Below are 23,460 nucleotides of genomic sequence, written 5' to 3'. Positions count from 1 at the left end.
AAAAAAACATGGACAAGCAGAACACAGGGGGTGGGGGCTATTTTGTTAGCATTAGCAGCTAGCATTAGCATTAGCATTAGCATTTTTTTTTTTTTACTCTTTATTGATGAAAAAAACATGGACAAGCAGAACACAGGGGGGGGGGGCTAGCTTGTTAGCATTAGCAGCTAGCATTAGCATTAGCATTAGCATTTTTTTTTAATTGATTCTTTATTGGTGAAAAAACATGGACAAGCAGAACATGGGGTGGGGGCTAGCTTGCTAGCATTAGCAGCTAGCATTAGCATTTTTTTTTATTGATTCTTTATTGGTGAAAAAACATGGACAAGCAGAATGTGGTGTGGGGATAGCTTGTTAGCATTAGCAGATAGCATTATCATTTTTTATTTATTCTCTATTGGTGAAAAAAAACATGGACAAGCAGAACACAGGGGGGTGGGCGCTAGCTTGCTAGCATTAGCAGCTAGCTAGCATTAGCATTTTTTTTACTGATTCTTTATTGGTGAAAAATCATGGGCAAGCAGAACATGGGGTGGGGGCTAGCTTGCTAGCATTAGCAGCTAGCATTAGCATTTTTTTTTATTCTTTATTGGTGAAAAAAACTCAGACAATCAGAACATGTGACTGTTGGTGGAAAGACTGTGGAGGGAAGAGATGAAAAAAACAGGACAATGTTTTCTATCTTCGTTTATAACTTTTAATTGACATTTATTATATTTGATTTGTTGCATTTGGAGTGGTGTTTGTGTCACCTGATGTCTCATGATGATGTCAGTCCAGTGTTCCCTTTCTTTTAGCTCTGTATTTGGTCTCCACGAGCTCCTGAGGGAAATCTGTCTCTTTAGCTTCTTAATGCTCCATATGTTCAGCAGCTGCTCTCGGACCGTGTCTGTCGGCTGTTTGCTGCTGAGGAGGTCGTGGACAGTGCATCATGTGCTGTGGTGCAGTGGATGGCAGATGGACATCGGTTTGAGAAAACTAAGGTCATCACATGACTCACTATCACAGGGTGAGGAGCCCTGGAGAGAGATCATCAGTTTCACCTGTACCTCAAGTTCTATTAGTTAGTTTATGATAAGTTTATTGCGCTACAGTGATATATATATATATATATATATATTTTTTTTTTTTTTTTTACCTTTGGCCGAGGGGGCCCAATGTGAATATTTTTTCATGGGGCCCAAAATCCCTGGCGGCGCCCCTGGTGGGAGATTTTGCTGTGTGTCCTCAAGTGGTCAGTCCTGGGCGTGTGTGTGATCGCTGGTTCCCGGAAAACTCCGTAGCTTTTCGTTTGGGAGGGGGGAATAATCGGTGTGGGCACCAAACAATCAGACATTATATTTAATTTTAATTTAATTTAATTTAATTTATACTATTTCATGTTATTTTATTTTAATTTATTTTATTTTATTTTAATTTGGTTTTGGCGACACCTGAGGAGCAGCCAACTTGTAGTTAAAGATGATAAACCGAGATCAGAAATCAATCCCAAAGCAGCTCATCTCCTCTGAACTGATGTGTAATCTCATTAAACAGCAGATAATAAAATGTCTCCAGCAGCAGGAAAACAGATTAAGGGGGGGGCGTAAAGATGTTTGTGTGTGAAATTTATTTCTATGATGATTTTAATATTTACCCGATGACTCATAAACATATAAACACAAGCTTCTGCTGCAGGCTGAGCCCACGTCAGAGAGGGAGGTTCACTGGTGTTGAAGGGCTGGTTAAAATGGAAATCTGAGAGGTTAAATTTACACCGTGTCTAATGTCACTGCTTCAGTCTGACTTTCACACAACAGCGTGGAGAAAGGTCTGAACACAAGCTGGTAGTAAAACACATTCAAAGACACATCCGCCATTTAGTGTCAATGCAGAATAACACCAGAGGTTTCCCCTTCAACCGTGAGAAAACCTGGAATGAAGACGCTTCGACCTCCGACTGAACCGCCACTCTTCTTTTCAGCCTTAACATAATCGAATTCAATCAGCGATGGAAATCCATAGGACTATAAAATCAACTGACACGCTAATGCTACGTGTTAATGAGCTAAAGGAACTGAAAACAAGTGACGACTTAATCAAAGAATCCATGTTTGTAAGTGAAGGTGCTCTCAGTCAGTGAGCGATTTAAAACCAGCAACTTACATATAAAATAAAAAAAGGTTTATTTAAATTGTGGAAATTAAATATATGTAGATATATATCACGTGGGGCTGCATGTGTTTGTGATGTGTTTGTATTCTCCTCCAACCTAAACAACCATATAGGTTGTTTTTTCAATCCTCTGATATACGACCCATAGGGGCGTCAGCTGAAATAGCGCCCCTATGGCGGCATGCGTACCGGACCTCGGTTGTCCGAGGAGGGCAGACTCATTTGTAGATGAGGCTTTCGGAAAGTGAGAAATGAAAGATAATAAAACTCAGTAACGACTGTAGAACATGTGGCAGACAGACACTAGTTACTGTCATTAACATTAACTGTCATTGACTAACACAAGAAGCTGAGAAGCAAATTATTTATAAAATAAACTTTGATGATTTTTTTATTTAATCCACATTTCTATTTAAATACTGTCAGTGTGAACACCTGACTCTCCTGAAAACAAGCTGTAAGACAGGAAATGTAAACGTTACAACACAACTACAGGGTGTACAGAGTCATCATCATCATCATCATCATCATCATCCCTCAGCATCACATTTCCATCCTTCATCCTCTTATCTGGTCTTTTACTCCTCGCTCTCATTAAGTCTCATTCACTCTCTGTGTTTGCGGTGGCGGTGTGATGTCAGTGACGCTCGCCGGGCGTCATCATCAGTCTGTCGGTTGCTGCTGGTTCTGATGTTTCCATCTGATCACACACTGGCTGGAGGCAGCTGCTGACAATAGCAGCTAATTCACTGCAAACTGAGACGCAGCAGGAGCAGCACAGCTCTCTCTTTGTTTGTATTTTATCTCTGTGTCATTTACTCAAACCTGATTCACTTTCTCTAGAGAAGAACTCTCGCTGCGTTCAGGTGCTCCTTGGATGTTTCTATACCCGAGTCAGGACATCGTTCTGCTGACTTCAGTGTGTTCATGTGCTTTTAATGTGGAAATAACCTGGACAAGATGTTCTGTAGTTTATTGATCAGTGTTAAAACAACATGTTGATGCTGCTTCCGGTGTTTGTGTTACTTATTATCAAGATTACTGCTGATCAATAACTGTTTTAACTAATCTAGGTCACTGTTAAGTTTTCTCAAATGCCAAAGATTTAAAAGAAATCCCACACAGCGATGTCTGAACGTGGAAGGAACATTATCTACCTCATGCAAACTGTGAAAACTTTCAATCTGTGCTCCAAATCTAAAATATTAATGTTTATTATTGTTTTAGATATATTTTTTACTGTACCACTTTCAGTTTGTATTTGATCGTGTCAAACTCTGTATATAACCCCTGTGTATATGTGTTAGTTTGTCTTTTAGTTTACTAGCTGGGTGAAGTTTCATTTACATTAAACATTAATCTTTGTTAAAGATAAATATTGTAGAACAAAACAGCTCTAAAGAATAATTAAAGTAGCAGGGTAATCGACGTTACCATTGTGTAATTCATGGTGTGTTTGTTGCTGTTCGCTCTGTCTCTGAACTCACAGCCACGTTCGTTTAAACACAGCGCAGATAAAAATGTCACAACACTGCAGCTGCTACAAAAATAGACACAACAAAAATAGAAGCTAAAAATCTTCTGCCTGAGGTTTGAAGTGATGACAAAACTGGAGTCGATTCATGATTCTTTGTCCTTTTTTTCAGTTTTAATTCACATCAAAGATGGTGTGTGTGTGTGTGTGTGTGTGTGTGTGTGTGTGTGTGTGTGTGTGTGTGTGTGTGTGTGTGTGTGTGTGTGTGTGTGTGTGTGTGTGTGTGTGTGTGTGTACACACCAGATGAGAAAATAGCTCAGACTCAGCTGATGAAAAGAAGCTGCTCCTGTTTAAAATCAGTGCCGCTCGTTAGCTGCAGATGACCGTGCTCACCTGGTCGTCAGGTGTCAGAGCCGAAAGCGACACAAAAGATGAAGCAGGAGCCTCCAAACACCTTCAACAATTACAACTCAGCTGTAGCTCCAGTTTTTAATCTTCTCACTGATGAAGTTTTACTTTCGGCTCGTTGTGATCACATTCATGTTGGATGATCACAGATGGTCGTCACGGGGCTGAAATGACTGAACCTTTCCTCCATGTTAGTTTAGTTCAGCAAAATTAAATTACAGAATAAAACAACTAAAAATGCAAAGTGTTGAGAATGTGTTAAAAAGAAGAAATACTGTTTTAAAAAAATGATCCTGCAGAACATTTAGTTTATAACCTTCACTGCACTGTTCTCCATTAAAACAGTTAAAGCTCCTCCAGTGTAAAGGTCTCTGTCCATGTGTAGTGTGATTATAGATCAGCTCTAGCTTCTATATTAATACTGTGAAAGTATCAAAGCCTCAGTCCACAGAGAAATGCACACAGCCTGTATTCAGAAACTGAGCCTTAAAACCAGCCGTCAGGACTTCTGGAACTTTGTGATGTCACAACAAAGCAGTCACCAAGCCCCGCCCACCTGGACCCACCATCCAAACCTTGCAGGATTTGGTTTCTCTGAGTGTTTTTACCTGAAAAAAAATGAGCCTCCTCTCTTCTGATTGGCTCACCGACCTGTTGTTACTACGGCTCCAGAGAGAAGCCTGAGAGAGGAGATGTAAAACTACACTGAGACACTGAATATTCATGGTTCTCAGAGGATGTGTGTGTGTGTGTGTGTGTGTGTGTGTGTGTGTGTGTGTGTGTGTGTGTGTGTGTGTGTGTGTGTGACCCACTTCAGACTGAGCAGGACTCCGTCTGTAACCACGGACGTCCTGATGAGACAAGAAGCAGCTCCTGGCCTCGTTTCCTCTCCCCTCACCTGCCGTCACAGCTGGGAACACCTGCTGCTGCGCCCTTGGAACGATCTCCATCCACCTCCACCGTCTTCCCTCTCAAAAGAACTGGGCTAATGAGACGTCCCACACTGGGAATTCTGGGAAAGCAGGAAAGATCCGTGGAAGCAGAGTGTCGCTCCCTCCCCTCGCTCTCTGGTGTGGTCGTTATTTTTTGAGCAGCTGACGTGTGAATGCAGCACAGGCAAAACTCTGAGCGCTGATCATCTGATGAGTGTTTGAACATGAATGAATAAAAAGACAAAACACTGAATCTGTATTATGTTTTTCTACTAAATGACTGTATCCAAACTGCAACTAGTGATTATTTCCATTATCAATTGGTCTGTTTTTTTATCATATTTTAGTCAAAAAAAGTCAAGTCTTTTTGTTTGTTGTTTGTTTTATTTGACCAACAATTCAAAACTACGGTGGCCCTGAGAGCTCAACGCACTGAAACTTACACATAGACACAAACACATTCAGAAATACGCTGCAAGTACCACAGATGACAACGGATGTGTTTCCAGGGGACATAGAAGAGTGATGAACCTGGTTGGGATGCTCGTCACAAACAGTCATGTCAACAATAAACAGACATCAGGAGCGTTAGCTAGCTAGCTAACGTCAGCAGCCTCACATTAACAGATTGTTATACTGATGCGTCTCTGGATTAGCAGCTTTTCTAAAGTTGTAGTTGGTTTAAAATGCGAAATCAAAGGGGGAAGAAGAACTACAACCCTGGTAGATCTCCTGAATATAAACATGTGGATGATTCTCTCTTTTCCATCAACAAGTCATTTAAAGTTTAATTTGAATATTTGATCTGTTACTGCGTATATCTTATTGAAATGTAAATACAAACCTTCACCCTTGGTGCAGAGGTCAGAGGTCAATAAAACATGTGACTTTGCCGTTGGAGATTCATGTTTGTATCCTGCTTCCAACAGTCAAAGGTGTTCACAACATGAACACCATATTCCTCTGACCTTAACTAAGTGGTTTTAATACCTACAACCAACCAAAATGTAGTCACATGACCTGTATCCATCTATCCTGAGCTGGTTTCACAATAAAAGTCTGAGGAAGGAACATCAGATAGAAATAAGAGTCTGTTAATGTGGATCACAGACTTTAAAGTTCCTTATTCTCTGTTTGTAATAGATGAAACAGATTTATTCCTCTGAGCCTCAAGGTGCGCTGTAATGTTAAACACTGAGTCATTTTGTTATGTCGCTGCGCATGTTGTCAAATGAAGCTTTGCTCAAACAAAACGTCCTCAGGTAGAGTCCAGGTCTCTGGGGACCAGGTCCCAACTCGTCTTTACTCTGATTTGCAGCAACAAAACTGCATCGTGTGTTTTTTTAGAAAAAGACTCAGAGACTCAGAGAAAACCTGAGAGGCCTCAGAGCAGCTAAATATATTCAGGAAGCTGGTTTTAAAAGCAGAGAGGACGGAGACGGGACATGCCGGCGGGCAGAGGACGAGTCATCGCAGGAGGACAACTGAACCAGGAGCAGACGAGGTGACGATTAGAGGAGGCGTCTTCAGTTTAATCTTCACTCTAGTTTGCACATTTCATATTTACAAAACAAGGATTTTATCATATTCTCCAAAAGGTCTCAAAACCAGGAATTTAAAACATAAAAACAGAACTTTTATTTGCAAGTTTTATCAGTTTAAAAAGTTCACATTACACAATACGTTTTTTCAAATTAACCAAAACCAAGAGATCTGTCCGTGCACGTCGTGACCCCAAGACCCCTTTTTTTTCTTTTTTAGCGAAACCCTCAAACAAACTTTATATTTTTAGTTCAACTAGTGGCAACGTCACAAGAACAGTAAAGTCATGTGTTGTCCAGTAAGGTAAACCGGGGGAAGGACGCGAACGACGAAGGCCACCGCAGACCGCAAAGGCCGAACCAAAATGAGACGGTCTGGTCTACCATCGCATCACAAAGCGTTGCCCCTGTCGCCTAGCAACCTTGACAATTTGTGAAGTTTATTTTACATAAACTTGAGGTTTTAATGTCCTTGCTGTTAACAGTTGTACCGTTAGCTAACATTCAGAGCAGAATCTGCTGAAACGTGAATCCTGCAGAGGAGAGCGCGGTCGGTTTGACGTCCCTTCTCTTCAGCTCAGGAATCTGTGTTTTGTTACGACGGAGTTTCATCAGAGCCGAGGAAGAGGAAGAGGAAGAGGAAGAGGAAGCACTGGAGGGAATTAAAACTGCTATAAGGTAAACTGTTATGACAAGCAGAGCGTCTGATCATCACAAGGCCTGAGAGAGAAAAGAAACACTTTGAATGGTTAATGGAGTCTGTTCAAGCGTCTCTGATGCTCCGACGTTCAAATCCGAGATTAAAATGAAAGTGAAAACACGACGACTCTGTGGCCTCAGTCAGAGAATCATTGATCTGACAATTTCACTTTGTCAGATTTTGATTCAGATGGAGTTTCCTGTGTAATTTCTCTTCACTTTCTCACACCAGCTGCAGCTGCCGGTTATTTGAATGCTTTGTCAGGTTGAGGCAGATTATCTGATTCCTCTTTGGACAAACATCCTGTTCTTTACTTTAATTAACAGCCGCTTCCATTATCACATGACTGTATTTAACATATGAGGCTTTTAATTAACAAATTCTTATTCTCCAGTGACTCTGTCTGTTATACTCCTGCTCCTTCAGTAAGAAGAGTCTCTGTGTGAGTTAAACACAGGAAGTGTTGTAGAATGATTTCTACCCCGTGGTGTTGATGCGTTTTCTGCCGTCTGACTGAATCTGGGAATAAAGAGAGGAGATGGAGCGGTGAGTGGAGCTGTAGCCTGGTGGAACAGGAGGGTTCTCCGGGGAACCACAACAGACTTGAAGGGATAACAACGAGTCTGTCTCTGCTGAGACGGCGTAAAGTAGGACAGAAGGTTTTCCTCTGAATCTCAGTGCAACAGAAACAAAGACTTTGTCGATTCTATGCAGAATTATAAACTGCTCATTAAATTTATGCACTGACCACTTCTGTTTTCAGTCTGATCTGTAATTATTTCCAAACATATTGACTCTATCAGTATTTACATGATCAACATTACACAGTTTAAAGCAGGTGTTCTGGTTCCTGACCTGGTTTTTCCTGTTTTTCAGACCCAGTTTCACCTTTTCCTCAGATACTGAGCTCTTTACAGACAAATCCACAGACACACGTCAACATCAAAATCAATCCCACACTTCATCCAGAGACACGTTCGACATGGGTCCATCTCAAATCAGAGTGAATGGCCGACTGACGAACGGGCTTTCTGCAGGTTCGTGTCCTGTTTTTGTGAAACTCAGTCCCTCCTTACTTTTTCATCAGCAGCATCACCACAGGTACATCAGATGATCTGCTGCCTGACTGCCTCCATGACTGACCTGGATTCACTGTTTGATGCCTCCAGCTGCTCAGCGGGGAAAAAAACTGGAACATCACATTTGCATTTTACTTATCTGAAGAGAAAAAAAAGAGGTTCTTCCCCAGAGAGCTCACAGTGAGGGCAGGACACCTCAGCTTCACCAGCATCAGAGGGAACCAGTGGTCAGGAGGTCAAAGGTCACAACTCCCTGACAGGATTCCTGACTGTAGACAATAATCTCAGTTAGTTAATGAAGGTTAATGCAGAAAAAAACTACAGTCAAATAAAGAGTCCTTAAAAGAACTGAAGTCGTCAAACAGAACCGCACATTTATTTCATTCATGCATTTAAGATCTGAAACATCTCTTTGATAAAGTATAAATGACTCATTCATCATGTGATGAGTGTGTAGTTTATTTTCACACAGTTTTCTTTCATGCAAACATCAGTCATGTCGATGGTTTGGGCTCATGTCCTTCTGCAGGATGAATCTGGGACCAATCAGACGCTTCCTGATGAGACTGATGATGGAAAACAGTCTGACCTCTAAAGTGACAAAACCTTTTGCACAGTTCTGTACATGTTTAATACAGAAGCTGCATACAGTACATCTTAACAATGCAAGTGTTTAATTCACAAAATAAAACGTTGATATTTTCTGGCTGAATAAATAAAATCAAAACATGTCAAATGCGTTTTTTGCAGCTGTCAGAAATAGATAAATTAAGCAAAGTGTCATTGTTAAGATTCAGAATAGATATACTCACCACTTTCCAAAACACAGACTTGTGGGTAATCCCACCGATGTTGTGTGAATGATGACATTAATCGGAGCTCAGCAGGTTTCCATCAGCTCAGTGCTGAGAGGAAAACACACACCGAAGCATCAGCACAATGCAGTCTAAACTTAATGATTTCTTTTTTTCTGTTTCAGGAAAAACATCAAAGTGAAACCGTAAGATATTCTGCACACGCAGCAGGAAGAGGAAACCTCACCTGACAGATTAGTGTCATATATAAAACTGTCTGTGAAGGGTTTTGTTATAAAAACCTTCTTCATTTAGAAAACAGAGAGCTGATACTTCTCCCAGAGAACCTTTTAACACTGCTCTACAGTTTCTGATAAATAAATAAAATGATCTTCATTAAATTTTAGTAAAACTAATGATGTTCTAAACACAAAAATGCTAAAATAAGAAAATAGGCACTGGAATATTAATTTTTAATGGACAAAGTCTGGATACAGATCTTTTATTGCATAATAAAACTACAGAGTTAAAAGCAGCAGATGAGACAGGTTTATACTTTCAGCTCCTCAGAAACCTGCTTGAATCACTCCTCGGCCTCACCTGAGCGCCTGAAATAAACGTGTCAAATCAGGAGTGTAAATGATGTTTTCAAAGCTGCTTAGTGTCTAAAAGTGCATGTGAAAAGGTTGTTATCTACACACACATGAGCTCAGATGACGCTGGTTCGAGGTCACTGTCTCCGCTGATTTCTTTGCACCTTTTCCTCATCAGATGACACCTGAAGCCGACAGGTGATGTGTCTGTTAAAACAGTGAAACAAATGGATGCTAATTAGGCTAAAAACAGACTTCACTGTGTGTAGTTACTGTGGAATAAAAATTAAATAACCTAAAATAAAATATAATACAATAAAAAGTCTCTATCCACAGTGACATTATTGCAGTCTGTCACTTCCCACTTGATCAGCAGATTGGGTTTTCAAGTATTTAACATTTATTGATTTTTTATTTTTTTTAATTAAGATTTTTACTGAGGAAATAACGATTTTATCCTTGATTACATAGTATAAATCTTGTTAATTACACGGAAGTAATACCACATGTGTATTTTATATCTAATTATTAATTAAAAAAAAAAAAAAAAATTAGAAATCTCACATAATTTCCTGGAGGTTTGCACATGTGCACTAAGGATAATCCTGTAATCTTTGGCGGGTGATTAGCGTCTTGGCTTCTACCGTTCTGAGATCAGTTTTGATATTGCAGGAATATACGCATGCGCAGACGTGTGGCGTCGAAACTAAACTTCCGTTATTAATCGTTATGATGCAGCAGTAGCAAGTAAACGAGCAAAATGTACTGATTTATCATCTTTGTGCAAGAAGTTTGAGACAGAATATTGTTTCAGAAGTGGCGCAGCTCCTTTCAGGAATAGCTCGGTACGTAGGTTGTGTGCGTAGCGGGAGAGGCAGAGAGAGATGCTAGCGACCGGAGCGGACAGTTAGCTAGCTAGTTAGCAGTTAGCAGCGTAGCTGTTTGTCAGTTGATTAATGTTCCGGCTCCTCAAGACCGAAGTTCCCGCGTCTCCTCTGTGCTTCAACCGCAGTCCAGACGATGAGCAGGGAAAGCTTAACAACACTGAGGCAGGTAAATACACGATTCTGGCTCTGCTTGTTTATCAGTAAAAGTCACCACACCTGGTGCACAGTAACTACAGGTCAGTTTTTGTTATTTTCATATCACAGTGTTTCCTCATAAAGTTACGACTCTATCACAGAAAAATATAACTTCATCTTTGAAATATTAAATCAGATTTTAGGTTGAAAGCAGCTTGTTATATTTTTGGGGGTAATAACTGTTGGTTATTGTGAGATTTGGTGCAGCAGATGAGCTTGCATATAGAAGGTTATTGTGCATGTTATGACTAAAGCATGAAACCTTCTCCTCTGTTTCTGTAAACCATGAAGTTTATTTTCAGACATGGAGTCATTTCAGGAGTAATGAGTGTGGTCCAGACCAAACTAGCATGTTAGCTTCTAATTAGAGTGTTTGCTAATGTGCCAGCTAGTCACGTCATTCCATAGAACAAACAGCAGAAGTTGTCACGGTTTTTAACAATGCTATAGCTACCTTAACACCTGAAAATGGGGGGGGGGGGTCTGCAGTCCCCCTGGCAAAATATGTGCCCTAAGGAAATTGATGTTACACAGCCATAGCAGCAAATAAGCACCACCTATGCAATTTTGGCAAAGATATACATGATTATAATGGAGGATGGGGGCAAAGACTGGAGGAATGCATTGCTGAGGTCAATTAACTCTCAAGGTCACCAGAGGTCAGATACAAATAGCCTTCACATCTGAAATAAAACCTTGGGGTATGTAGATTATATGATGAAACTCTCATGCTTTAGTCATTGTTTTGCCTGTCTGCCTCACTAATTAAGGTTGGGTTACTGTGAGTCTTCGTGGAATCAGTGTAAGTGAATGTAAATGACAAAAACAAGTCTACATCTGTGTAGCTTGCATGTAATTTCATCCTCAGGTGCTTTTCTGTCTGTTTCTGAAATTGAGCTGCGATTAAAGGAAAACTCCAACATGTTGAAAAAAACCTGTGGGAAAGAGAAAACACCTGAAAACAGATCTAATCTGCAAACAAGAGAAGTGAGGAAGAAGAAGCTGCTCCCAGGTCAGTGTTTTCATTCAGACCTCCAGGCCAGCGCTGTGATATTTGAAAAGACCACTCTGACCCACAGGAGGAGGCTCTTTATTGCATGACTGAGTCACAGACTGATAACAGAGAGCACACAAGAGAGGGCAGAAATACCAGAAAACAGCCTGTAGGGTTTCTACTGACTTCACAACACTTCACTAATGCATGTGCTTTTTAAGGTGGTGCATGGAGGTAATGTTAAAGACAACAGGAGCACAGACAAAGTTCTTTCCACCGAGTCAAGTGGCAATAAATCCTGTGTTTTGATCATTTACAGCGGACCGTGCATTGTGGGAAAAGTCTGAGAATGCATGGGTTAGGATTACGTCTTATTTTCTGCACCCAGCCCACAGACATAGACACAAAGTGTGGCAATGGTTGACCTACAGGGGGCGCTACAATCAGCCCTCTTACAGTCCAAATCTGCTTATGCTTCATGTAAATGTCTCTTTAACCTACACAGATAAGGGTGTTATGGGTAACTTTCGGCTGCAAAGGCTCAGGGAGGTGCACCCCAAATCTCAACATGTCATGTAAACAAGTTGTACATTACACAACATGCAGGTATAAAAGAAACAGCATGTTCACCTACATGCAGCCCAAAGCAGCAGATTCCCGCCTGAAGGACCAGAGCAGCAGAGTGCAGCTGTGTCTTAATGAAAGTGTGTAGAATACTTAAATCTCTTTTCTAACAGGACAAACGTCAACACTGTCGCCTTAAAATTAAGTTTATGAAATTCTAAATTATTTGGCCTGATACATTTCAGAGGAAATATAACTGCAACATAGATAATGATCATCATCAATAAAACAAGTACTTTGTATTTACAATTAGTTTTCCTTTGATTGGTTCTTGTTCATCTGTGTTTTGGTCTTGGTCATCTTAATTGTCTCCTGACATTGCCCACAGTCGAGTCACAATGTGTAAAAAGATATGATCACTTTTGGAGTCTAATTTGGATAAAGTTCAAGGCTTTGACACTGGAAACTGGGGTTTGGGTCCTGGGTCCCGTGTGTGGGTCAGTGTAGATGAAAAGTAAAGATGGAGGTTTTGGTTACATATGTACAGAAAAAGTGGTCACATCTTATCTCATGTCACTACTGACTTTTTCAGTATTTAACCAAGATGACGAACTTTCCCTCACGTGTCAAACCTGCTTCCTGCAGCAGCTCACGGTCGATATCACTCAGGCTGCAGTTACTAAAAACTTTTCTTCTTGATCTGGATGCTATTGGATAGATGCTTTGCTATTAGTTAATAAAGGTCATTTTTAGGGAACAGCTGCATTAAAATAACCATTTGAAACAAACTGTACATGGATGTATTAATTCAGTGAAGAATGCAACTAACACAGATTTACTAATATGACACTGCATTTCATTAGTTTAATTATCAATGAATCTGCCTTTATTTTCTTGATTAATCAATTACAATTAATCTTGCATTTGAAAATGTGGGTTCATTTTATATTTTAGGACCAGACATCTAGATATTCTCAGCACCAGAACGCAGAACCTGTTTGAACGCAGAGAGAAGAAAGTCGATGTACAGTGAGTCAGAGTTACTCAACACTAACAGTGTCTTGTTAGCCGAGTTTAACCTGCTGAAGTTTCTAACAGTTAGTGAAACGCAGAAACAGACTGTCAGAGGTCGTCGTGACGAGGAGCTCAAAAAGACAGTTTTGAGAAATGCAAACAGCCAGAGAAAATCACTCTGACAGCTCCGGGAGTCTGACAGCAGAGAGAGAGAGAGGGAGAGTGACTGTCACTGATTTAAAGCTTCAGTGTTACAGGTAGAAAATCCTTCATGGGTGAAAAGTTTCCTAACTCAACTCTTCAAAAAGTATTTCTCAAAAAACAGGAATCTGAAATGAAGAGAGGTCGTCCAAGAGAGTGAAGTAACAGTTTAAATGTCTTATTTTATCTGACCGAAAATACAAAACCCAAAGACAAGAGCAATAAATTCTATATTTGACATTTTGACTTGATAAATAACTGAACTGTTATTTGATTGATTAACTTCCTGTCAACCAATTGATTATTCAACCAACTGTTCTTCCACCTCAGAGACAAACTCTGAGATGATAGAAATTTGGATTTGAACTGAGACGAAGTTCATTTACTTCATCATTAACTTCAGGACTTTTAGCCACAGTGCAGGTGTGTATGTTTGTGTATTAGAGGATTTTCACTGCTGTCCTTTTCTTTGTGTTTCCCACAGGTTGATCATTTATCTGTGGTGGTGGGAGGGGCGGCGTGTGACCGATGTGCATGCAGAGACTCATGCAGTTTAGAGGGTGAGGCTGTAACCCAGGTTATTTTTTGTAGCTATACTTTACAGATGTCCCCTAAATGCCTCACATGCAGACTGTCAGAAATGATACCATTTACAGATGTTCCCTAAACGCCTCACATGCACGCAACAGGTGGATGCTAGCTAGCAGCTACACACAGAAGCCACCACTGACTCTGTGACTTTCTCGCCACACAGGACAGTCACTTTAACCACCCGGTCTGGTCCGGTCCCAGTCTCACTTCCTGGTTCTACCACCACAGTTCCTCTCCTCCACTGCTCCGGGTGCTCGCCCTCTCGCGCCCGTGCAGCCTCAACATCTCCAGGACGCTCCTGGCGTAGGCGTCCCGTAAGTTCGGGCCTCCCCCGACCCCTCCCTCCCCCGTCTCCGCCACCGAGCCGCGGGCCAGCCTCTTGAGCATCTCGCCGTGCCGCACCGCCGCCTCCTTCATCTTCAGGGTGAAGTAGCAGGCGGAGAAGCGGTCGTTGATGATGGCGATGGGCAGCGACAGGATGAGGATCCCGGACAGGATGCAGAGGAAGGCCAGCACCTTCCCCACAGTCGTGTCGGGACGGATGTCGCCGTAGCCAACCGTGGTCATGGAGGTGGTCGCCCACCACCAGGCGGCCGGCACACTGGTGAAGGTGGTGGCAGGAAGGTCGTGCTCCAGGGCGAAGACCACCATGGCAAAGATGGAGATGCCGACGCCGAGGAAGAGGAGGAGGAGACCGACTTCCTCGTAGCACTGAGCGATGGTCATACCCAGAGACTTGAGACCTGGACAGAGAGGAGGACAGAGGAGTAAAGGTGAGCAGACATTATCTGTGATAGTTTTTAGGATTATTCTTTCCTTGTAGCCAGATATTTTCTCTCCACTGTGAAAATCAGTTTGCTGAAGTTCAGATTTTAAAGACTTCATTGGTCAAAAATGTTTCTGCCCTCAGCTGGTGGAAGGTGGTTGATTTTTGAATGTGTGTAGGAGGTGGGAACAGACTGAAGGCCTTTTCCATCAGAGGGGGAGCAGTTCAAGTAAAAAAATCCAACCCCTTCGTTTTGCTTTTCACGGTTCGGGACGTGTCTGTATTATTCAGTTCATTTGAAAACAGGCTGTGAGGCATACACAGAGTAAAACTTTTAATAAAGTTACTGAGAAACTAGAATTGACGCCTGGTAAGCTTCCAGCTAAGTGTCAGGAAATATGGTCACAGTCTCTCCTTCCTGAGCTACAGCGTTCAATAATGACCAGAAGTGTTTTTGCGGAACATTATGATGTTGCAGTGAAGTTGACCTTTGACCTTTTGGCATATAATTTATCCTTTATAGACATTTGAGTTAAATTGTGTCACAATTAGTGAATTAATTTGTGAGTTATGGCCAAAGATGTTTTGTGAGGTCACAGTTAACCAGTGATGAAATTCTCTCTGAGCGTTCCTGATATATTGCTTTCACAAGAACGTGAGGTCACCGTGACCTTAAACTTTGACCCTTGACCTTTAAAATCTAATCAGTTCATCCTTGAGACCTTGTGAATGTTTGTGTCAAATTTGAAGAAGTTCCATCAAGGCGTTACTGAGATATCGTGTCCACAACAAGGAGATGGACAGACAGACAACCTGAAAACAAAATGGCTGCCGCTCTGACTGTCGCTGGTGCAGAGACATAAAAAGCCTCAATAACTGAGTGAAACTCCTCAGTTATCAGCCGTCAGTCTGGGATATGGCAGGTGGACAGAGTGAAGTTAGAGGATCCAGCAGCCTCGTTAGAGATAACACGGTGACTGTACAGCACACGTGGCTAATGCTAGCAGCAACACGAGGAGAGAGCAGCTCCTCCATGCAGATTCAGACAGGCCAACATCCATAACTAAAGCATTGTGGGTAGGGATGGGTACCGAAACCCGGTATTAAACGGCCCCCAGGGTGAAATCTTTAAACACCGGAGTATCAATAAGCTCCGGCGTTATTGCTTCTGCTTCTGGTACTGGAGAAATGAAGAAAATAGATTTCCTGTTTATTATTGAGACATTAATGTTCTCCCGCACATTTCCTCTCACCAACTCCGTTTCTGATTAAGACGTTCGTTCCCAGAGGATAAACCTCTCCACTGACACCACAACTTTACATTTCAGCTCCACAACTGATAGAAGAGAGTTAAGACTGTTTGTTCTGTCCAGCACTTTCATATTGTGGCTTTAATGAACTCGGCCGCCTGCAGGGACCCCAGACTTTAATTTCTTCATAAAAGATGATGAGATTCAAAGTGCAATTTATAAGTGTGACGTGCTTTGAGTGGAGCTGATAATGACTGATGTTCCAACACAGAATTCAATTTTTAAAATTCATTTATCATTTATCCAACCGCACAGTTACAGAAAGAAAAGAATAAACACGAGTCCACAAATATAGTTTTCCATAAGAAGTTGCTGTTTGAAAATGATGATTCGCCGTTTTAATTTTAAACCATAATTAGTGAAAGTGGAAACATAACGTCAGATAACAGCTGATCCACAGTCTTCTGTTCACAGCAGCAGCTTTTGTCTCTATTGTCTTAAATTTGTGTTTGCCTGCGGTCGCTGGTGAGTGACAGCGTGTGATCGTCCTCATTTCTTTCTTTTGTTTGTTTTTTTTTTTTTTCTCCTCCAAACGTGAAAAGCCCAAAAGAGTCTGAGGACCGGAGCCACTCAGCGAGGAGAAAATAACAAGCGGCAGATAGAGAGAGAGAGAGAGAGAGCAAACAGCAAATTTATAAATACACCCACATATGAGGTGAGCCACTCACGGGGGCCGGCGTTCACACCCCAGAATGACTTGTCATCTCTCTATTCTCCTGCGAGAGAGAGGAAGAAATGAGCTTTGGTGCTGAGTTTAAAGAGGATTTGAATTGAGCTCATGAGGAGGTTTTCTTCAGGCTGGAGGACGGAGAGTGTTTACCTCATCTGGAGAAACTGAGTCAGAGCAAATCAGCGCGTCACAGTTCGCTTTCACTCAATTTTCACAATAGGATTTAAAGTGTAAAAGTCTGTCGGACACATTTAACAATAAATACAGTTTCTTCCTGTGTTTGAGCAGGTCTGTCTGAAGTTTGTCCTTCTGGGCTCCTGTCCAGACATCACATCCTGCTCTCTCTTTTTTATTAAATGTTTTTTTTTTTTTTTAATGTGCTGAGCCTCAGTCTGGCTCTGCTGAGAGAAGACAGGCTAAAACATGATGTGTTGTTATGATCTGATATTTATGGAAACAGATGAGAAGAGAGACTGAACTCTCCAACATCTTGTCTGCACATCTGCACAGTAAAAGCAGCTTGTCAGCAGCTGTGAGCGTCACACTGAATCTGTTCAGCCTCTCAGAGCTCACAGGTTCAAACAGATGAGTCACTCCCACCTTCAAATCGCCCCATTAGTTCCCTTAAATTAGTTTGGCTGCACGGAGGCTGTCTTCTGATTGGCTTATGTTCATGTTTTTCTAGGTTTTGGTTCTTAAAACCCCAAACAAAACATTAAAACTTCAGTGAAAGTGTAAAATATGGGATATATTTAAAATATCATATATGACAGGAAACATTGTGATATTCGATATCAAATATTAAGTGAAGTCGAGTGTCTTCCATCTTCTTTGCAGTTAGAAAACTTAAAAAACAACTACCTCATGTTGCAGTTTCCATGAATGAACGTGTTCATGTTTGTAACCTCATTCTATCTCTTGTTTTCACGCTCATACTTCAGTCTTTGTCTTCTCTCCTCATCCTCCTCCTCCTCCTCTTTTCCTTCTCCTTCACCCTCCAACTCTTTCCATGTTCTCTTCTATTATTCATGAGTTGAGCTCAGGGATCATCATCCTTCCCAAAATCACCCAGATCAAAGCGCTCGTACATCCCAGTCTGACACAAATACACTCACGCACATACAGTATAATCATATACACACACACATCCTCTCTTTCAAACACACTCCCTCTCTCTCTCTTCCCTCTATCTCCTGAAGGAATTTGCCAAAATATGAATCAATATATATATTTTTTTTCCTCTCTCGTCTTTGTTGTCCTCAGAAAACCTCTCGGCTGTAATCTCACAGCAGCAGCTTCTCACCGAGGAGAATTTCACTCGTAAACAACAACCCACATCTTGTTCTTCCCCCCCCCCCCACCCCCACCCCCCGACAGGCAGGAAGCACGTGTGGAGGGAGAGTGAATGGAAAACACAGTCGTCTCCTTCAGCTGTTGCTGCTGCTGCTGATCGTGAACCCTTCAGCTGAGTGATTCACCTGCTCAGACGAGGTCGTGTCTGAACTTTTTCACATCTTTTTGTAAACAACAACCCACATCTTGTTCTTGTTTATTATCTTTAGAAACAACCTGCACGGCCACATGAATGATATTTCAGATGTAAGCTGAAAGCAAGGGGTTCAGTGTGCGCCCGTTGTGTCGTCGTTGTTTTTACATGTCAGTTTGTTGAATTGATGATTTTAAAAACAAAGATATTGTCAGGTTTTGAAGGGAGCCTGATGCTCCCTCTCGACCACTGGGTTCCTCTAATGAAGGTCGTCTGGCATTGCCGTGTGTCAGTTACCTCTTTACCTTCGGTACCTAAAGTTTTCTTTTCTAAACTTCAATGTCTAAAAAGTATTTTCAGTGAATCTTTTTAAATACCTCCATGTTTAGATGTGTTTACCTGTCGAGTGTCGTCCCAGTTTCAGCATGCGGAGGGACCTGAGGAGTCGGAGGACCTGCACCACGCGGCCCATGTTCTCCAGCTCGGTGGTTCCTCCGTGGAGGCTCTCCACCGCCAGCGTCACGTAGAACGGCAGGATGGCCAGCAGGTCGATCACGTTGGGAATGCTCCGGCTGAAGCGACACTTATCTCTCACGCAGAGAAACCGAAGCGCCAGCTCGCCCGTGAACCACACCACGCACACGTACTCCAGGGCGTCGAACAGCAACGGTGCACCAACGCCGACGTCACTCACACCAAAGTCCTCCCCTAGGTCCAGAGAGATCAGCACCATGTTGATAAGCGACACCACCACGAAGAAGATCGACAGCGAGCCGAAGGTGCGAGCTGCTCGTGATGAATCAGGTTTCTCCAGAAGGTCCCACAGGCGCCGGCGGAGAGCCGGGCAGGCGGCACCCACAAAGTCCTCATCACCATCATCAGCCTCAAACTCTTTCTGAACATCGAGGGTCTCCTTCTGCTCCTTGCGCCGGTAGTAACGCTCACGACAGCAAGGGTTGATACGAAGCTCGTCGATGCCCCAGTACTCGATCTCCTGCAGGAAGGAGATCTCACACAGCTCCTCCCTGACGTGCAGGTGACCCGTCCGGTAGTAGTTCATCACATACCTGAGAAACAAAGAGACAGGTAGCATTCTGTCATTGACAAAATAACTCACAAACGGAAACAAATAACCCTCCAATGGAGACGATACTGTGGCTTATTTTGTGTTATTTTTTGCTACAACTCAAGGTGGTTTATCTTGATCAGTCTGTAAGATGAAGCTCTATTTCATCTCTCCAACCTTTTGGGGTGAGACCAAGGAAAGGTTTTCAGCTATCAGCTTGCAAATGGATCGGTCAAGACTTCACTCGTGTTGGTCTGGTTCTCTGATCTGATTTTAGCCAGGTGTAATGACATCCGTCCAAAGTTAAAGGGCACCTGCTTTCTCAGCCTGTCCGTCAAAAACCTTCAGACGGGCCCTTCGTCTGCGAAGAGTGGTGGTGTTCATACATCAGAGCTGCTTCTGCGGACTCTTTAGAAACAATGCCGCCGGCAACAACAGTGTTGAATTCCATGAGGACATCATCAGTTAACGAGAGCTGACAGCACACCTGTGACGACGACCTCCGGTGTGAACATCAGGTGTTGTCAAATGTTTGACTCGAGGCACAAACACACTGGAAGCATCAGGTGAACACACAAGTTCAGTTCCTGCAGCTCAGGCATCAGATAAACCATAAATCCTCTGATGGTGTATGTAAATGCTTTTATGTAGGTTGATGGATTGATGGATTTCCACTGGAAAGTTTGTTTCCCAGTTTGTGCCTGAGAAACATAAATATCTATCAAAAGTTTACCTGTTGTTGGTGCTGCAGTAAACTTCAGGGGATGGCCAAGTAGGTAATGTTCACCCTCTGGGAATCATGAATGTCTTCACAAAAATTCAAGGTAATCTATCTAATAGTTGTCGAGTCACTTCAGTGGTACTTGTTTATGGTTAAGGCACGTTTGTGTTCATGGTTTAAAAGCAGAGTTGACTGTGACAGGAAGTAAACAGCGGACTGTGTGCGTCAAAGTGAAAAACTTTGAACCACCTCCTTCCTAAAAGTAGTTCATACCTTCATCACAGCTACCTGTCGGACGGTCGAACGCCCTGGGAAATCTGCTCCTTCCAGACCTCTCAGATCGATGGGAGGGAAGGGTGTGGTTGGCTTTCCAGTCTGATGCTAGCATTAGCTTGGTTTCCAGAATTGGCATATTGTAGTTTTAAGCTAATCCAGTATTCCCTGTTCGTTCGTGTTAATGAATACCTTAAAGGAAACTTTGAAGCCAACGTTAGAGGCTTAGTAGACATTTTTAACTCTGGTGCATCATTAGAATATTTTTACCATCATAAGTTACGGAGTAGTTACTACAACAGGACATCATGCATGGCTCAGAGAGGAGAAGGTGGCTCCACCTACTGGAAAGTCTGCGAGTTGCGGTCAAAGAAGAACTCGTTCTCCAGGAAGTCAGCGTCGTCGCAGAGCTCCAGGGCCGAGTCACGGCTGCTGCAGGCCAGTTTCCCCAGCCGGGTCTCCGGGTAAGACGCCAGCAGCTCCTGGGAAAGCACGTAGCGACTTCCTCCAACGTTGATGATGAAGAAGTCGAGCGGGTCTCTGATGCAGGACGCCGTCGTCTCGCTGAAGAAGACACTGGAGTCCAGAGACACCGGGGAGGCGCTGCCGCTGTAGAACTCCGCCGCCGCCACCAAGCTGGAGGAGGGGAGGCTCATGGTGGAGGAGCTGGTGGAGAGGTGAAGGGCAACACATTACTCAACTTTAATGTTTATGCCTTGACAGAACTTCCTCAAATATGTCACAAACATTCATGTGGACTCAGAGATTAACTGATTAGATAGTGGCTGCTAAAGGTCAAAGGTCATAGTGACCTCACAAAAGACTTTTTAGCTGTTACTCAAGACTTCACAGCAATTAACCTGAAAGATTGGCAGAGGGATACGACCACGGGGAGGTGATTGTAGTTATTCTTTATATGTCGTATATAAGTATCAGCAGTGGTAGCTGTAGTGTCGTAGTCCTGTTGTTAGAAGAGATGTTTTCATGGAGCTCTTTCCAGAACATCCTCACTCAACCTCAGTTATAGCAGCACAGCAAGAATGAATCAAAGGGAAGAGAAAAAGACGGACTCACAGAGGGGTGGAGGGTGACAACCAGAGAGAAAGAAGAAGAAAGCTGATTTCCCAAAATGAGAAACAGAGATGTAGGGACGACAGAGACAAAGCGCCGGGCAGTGTCCTACTTGTAGCAGATCTCTGGCTGCTGCCGTATTTAAATATTTTAGCTGGCTTACCTAATTAATAGATCTAATGCTACTATTCCTGTGATCATTCATTCCCTTTTTGCTAGGTGCCTCTGTCTAACACTGTCATCTCACTAATTCTTACACTCTGAATTTTACATGAGGCCATTTGTGCAGAGGCTGTGGTGTGATGACGGACAGACGCAGAGTTCAGGTCAGCGAGAGGAAACAAACATAAAGCCGGAGTCCAGATCTTCGCCAGTCTGCGGCGACGAGGTGTGACTGAACTGATGTTGAGGTTGTGTGGACGGGTCGTGCACAGCTGCACTGAATCATTCAGGAGCTCAGATCTGAACAGGTGCTGTGGGACATGCCTGTATGGACAGAGAGCTGATGTGTGACTCAGTTACAGCAGCAGAAGAAGCCTGAGGGGTTTGACTCTGTGTGAGAATATAAACATGTTTCCTGTTTGACTGTAATGGTATCCTCAACCAGCACAGGTCACATGATGAAAATCTTTTCTGGTTTTGGTTCTACATCGTGGTGTTACCGCTCTTTGGTCATGTCTTGTCATTTTTAAACACTTCCTGTCTTATTTTGATATCACTAACTCTCCCTCTCGTCTCAGATTCAGTTCCTGCCCTCGTGTGTTTCCCGCCACTGTGATTGTCTGCCCCGCCCTAAACCTGCGTAACTGACACAAATAAAAAATGTTTTTTCAGACAAGTAATCAAAGCAATATTTTGCAAAAGTGAAATGGAAACACTTAAAGTGTAGAAATGATCCTAATGTGCACACATTCAGAAACATCTAAAAATAACAAACACTAAAAGAAATGTCAGGAAATAAAGTATAACCAAACTCTGTGAGCGATTCCAATCCAAAAATGAATTGTTCTGTGGCAACTGAAAGTAAATCTGACTTTGTAAACTGCTGTAAACCCTCCACGGAAGAAAACTCATCAGTAACTAGAAGTGATGTGAAGAATGAATGCATTAAACATTATGCATTTTAAATTAAAGGTCATAGCTGGAGGAAATATGTGTATTCACCACTGACTTTACATAAACACTTTATGTATTCACTAATTTATGTACATGCTGTATATGTGCAACCTTTTTCTTAATTAATTAATACTTAAATGTGACACCCAAAAGGTGCTCAGTCCACGCCGGGTTTACAGGACACCGACATTAAGCAAAAGAAAGAAACATACAAATGTAAACGTGTACATTCGTCAGGTTAAACTGCCTGAGATGTTTGTATTTAAATAGGTGACACTTCCTGTCCTCTGTGACTGAGTGTGTTTAGTTTCCTCAGACAAAGAACTCGACACCATAGACTCTGAACTGGGTGATAATTTAACATTACATTCAGCTCAGTTTTTACTTTCTATTTGCTCACTGCTTCCTTCCATTGTAAAGCAAAAGTAATAAGTTGTAAATATGTTTTTGACGTTATTTAAGGACAGACTGAACTCTTTAATGTTCATATTACCACTGTCAGACTCAGTCCTCCTGGCGTTTGAGGATTTTTTTAATTACACATTAATGTTGTAGAAATGATTTCATCAGTTTTTCCCTCCATTTAGTTTCTCTGTTTTAGGACAGTGCTCAACATATTTCAGTTTAACATTTACAGAGAAGTTCTGTGTCGTGGTTTTAATCTTTCGGGGATTTCTGTTCTTGAAAAATGCTGAGACCAGATTTCACCGCATTGATTTCTGTAATAAAAGCAACAACAGATTATTATTGGGCTTAATTGTCAGAGATGTGATATTTTCTGCACTGAGTTACATCATACAAACATCTCACAAAACTACATCGAACAGGATCTAGATTTCTCATCATTAGCTGAGACACA

At 42.2% G+C, this 23,460-nt stretch overlaps 1 protein-coding gene across 1 annotated transcript; it reads right to left on the bottom strand.

The window, feature by feature from the left end:
• Positions 1-14,338: 14,338 nt before the first annotated feature.
• Positions 14,339-21,070, bottom strand: kcnv1 (potassium voltage-gated channel modifier subfamily V member 1). The gene is made up of 3 exons (XM_022762012.1): positions 20,760-21,070; positions 18,754-19,421; positions 14,339-14,865 (listed from the first exon to the last, which is right to left on the bottom strand). Exons 1-3 carry the CDS (start codon positions 21,068-21,070, stop codon positions 14,339-14,341), a joined length of 1,506 nt encoding a protein of 501 aa, XP_022617733.1.
• Positions 21,071-23,460: the final 2,390 nt, after the last annotated feature.

This window comes from Seriola dumerili, unplaced genomic scaffold (genome assembly GCF_002260705.1).
Source record: "Seriola dumerili isolate Sdu_G_001 unplaced genomic scaffold, Sdu_1.0 BDQW01000435.1, whole genome shotgun sequence".
Classification (NCBI taxonomy): domain Eukaryota; kingdom Metazoa; phylum Chordata; class Actinopteri; order Carangiformes; family Carangidae; genus Seriola; species Seriola dumerili.
Note: the sequence above shows the minus strand (reverse complement) of the source record. Positions and strands in the feature narration are given on the sequence as shown.

What these genes read in the sequence shown, in the direction of transcription:
- kcnv1 (XM_022762012.1), bottom strand. Translation starts at nt 21,070, where the DNA reads ATGAGCCTCCCCTCCTCCAGCTTGGTGGCGGCGGCGGAGTTCTACAGC. An exon ending in CGCAACTCGCAGACTTTCCA is followed by an intron (nt 19,422 to 20,759) that starts GTAGGTGGAGCC and finishes TTTGTTTCTCAG; the next exon opens with GTATGTGATGAACTACTACC. An exon ending in ACTGGGACGACACTCGACAG is followed by an intron (nt 14,866 to 18,753) that starts GTAAACACATCT and finishes CTCTCTGTCCAG; the next exon opens with GTCTCAAGTCTCTGGGTATG.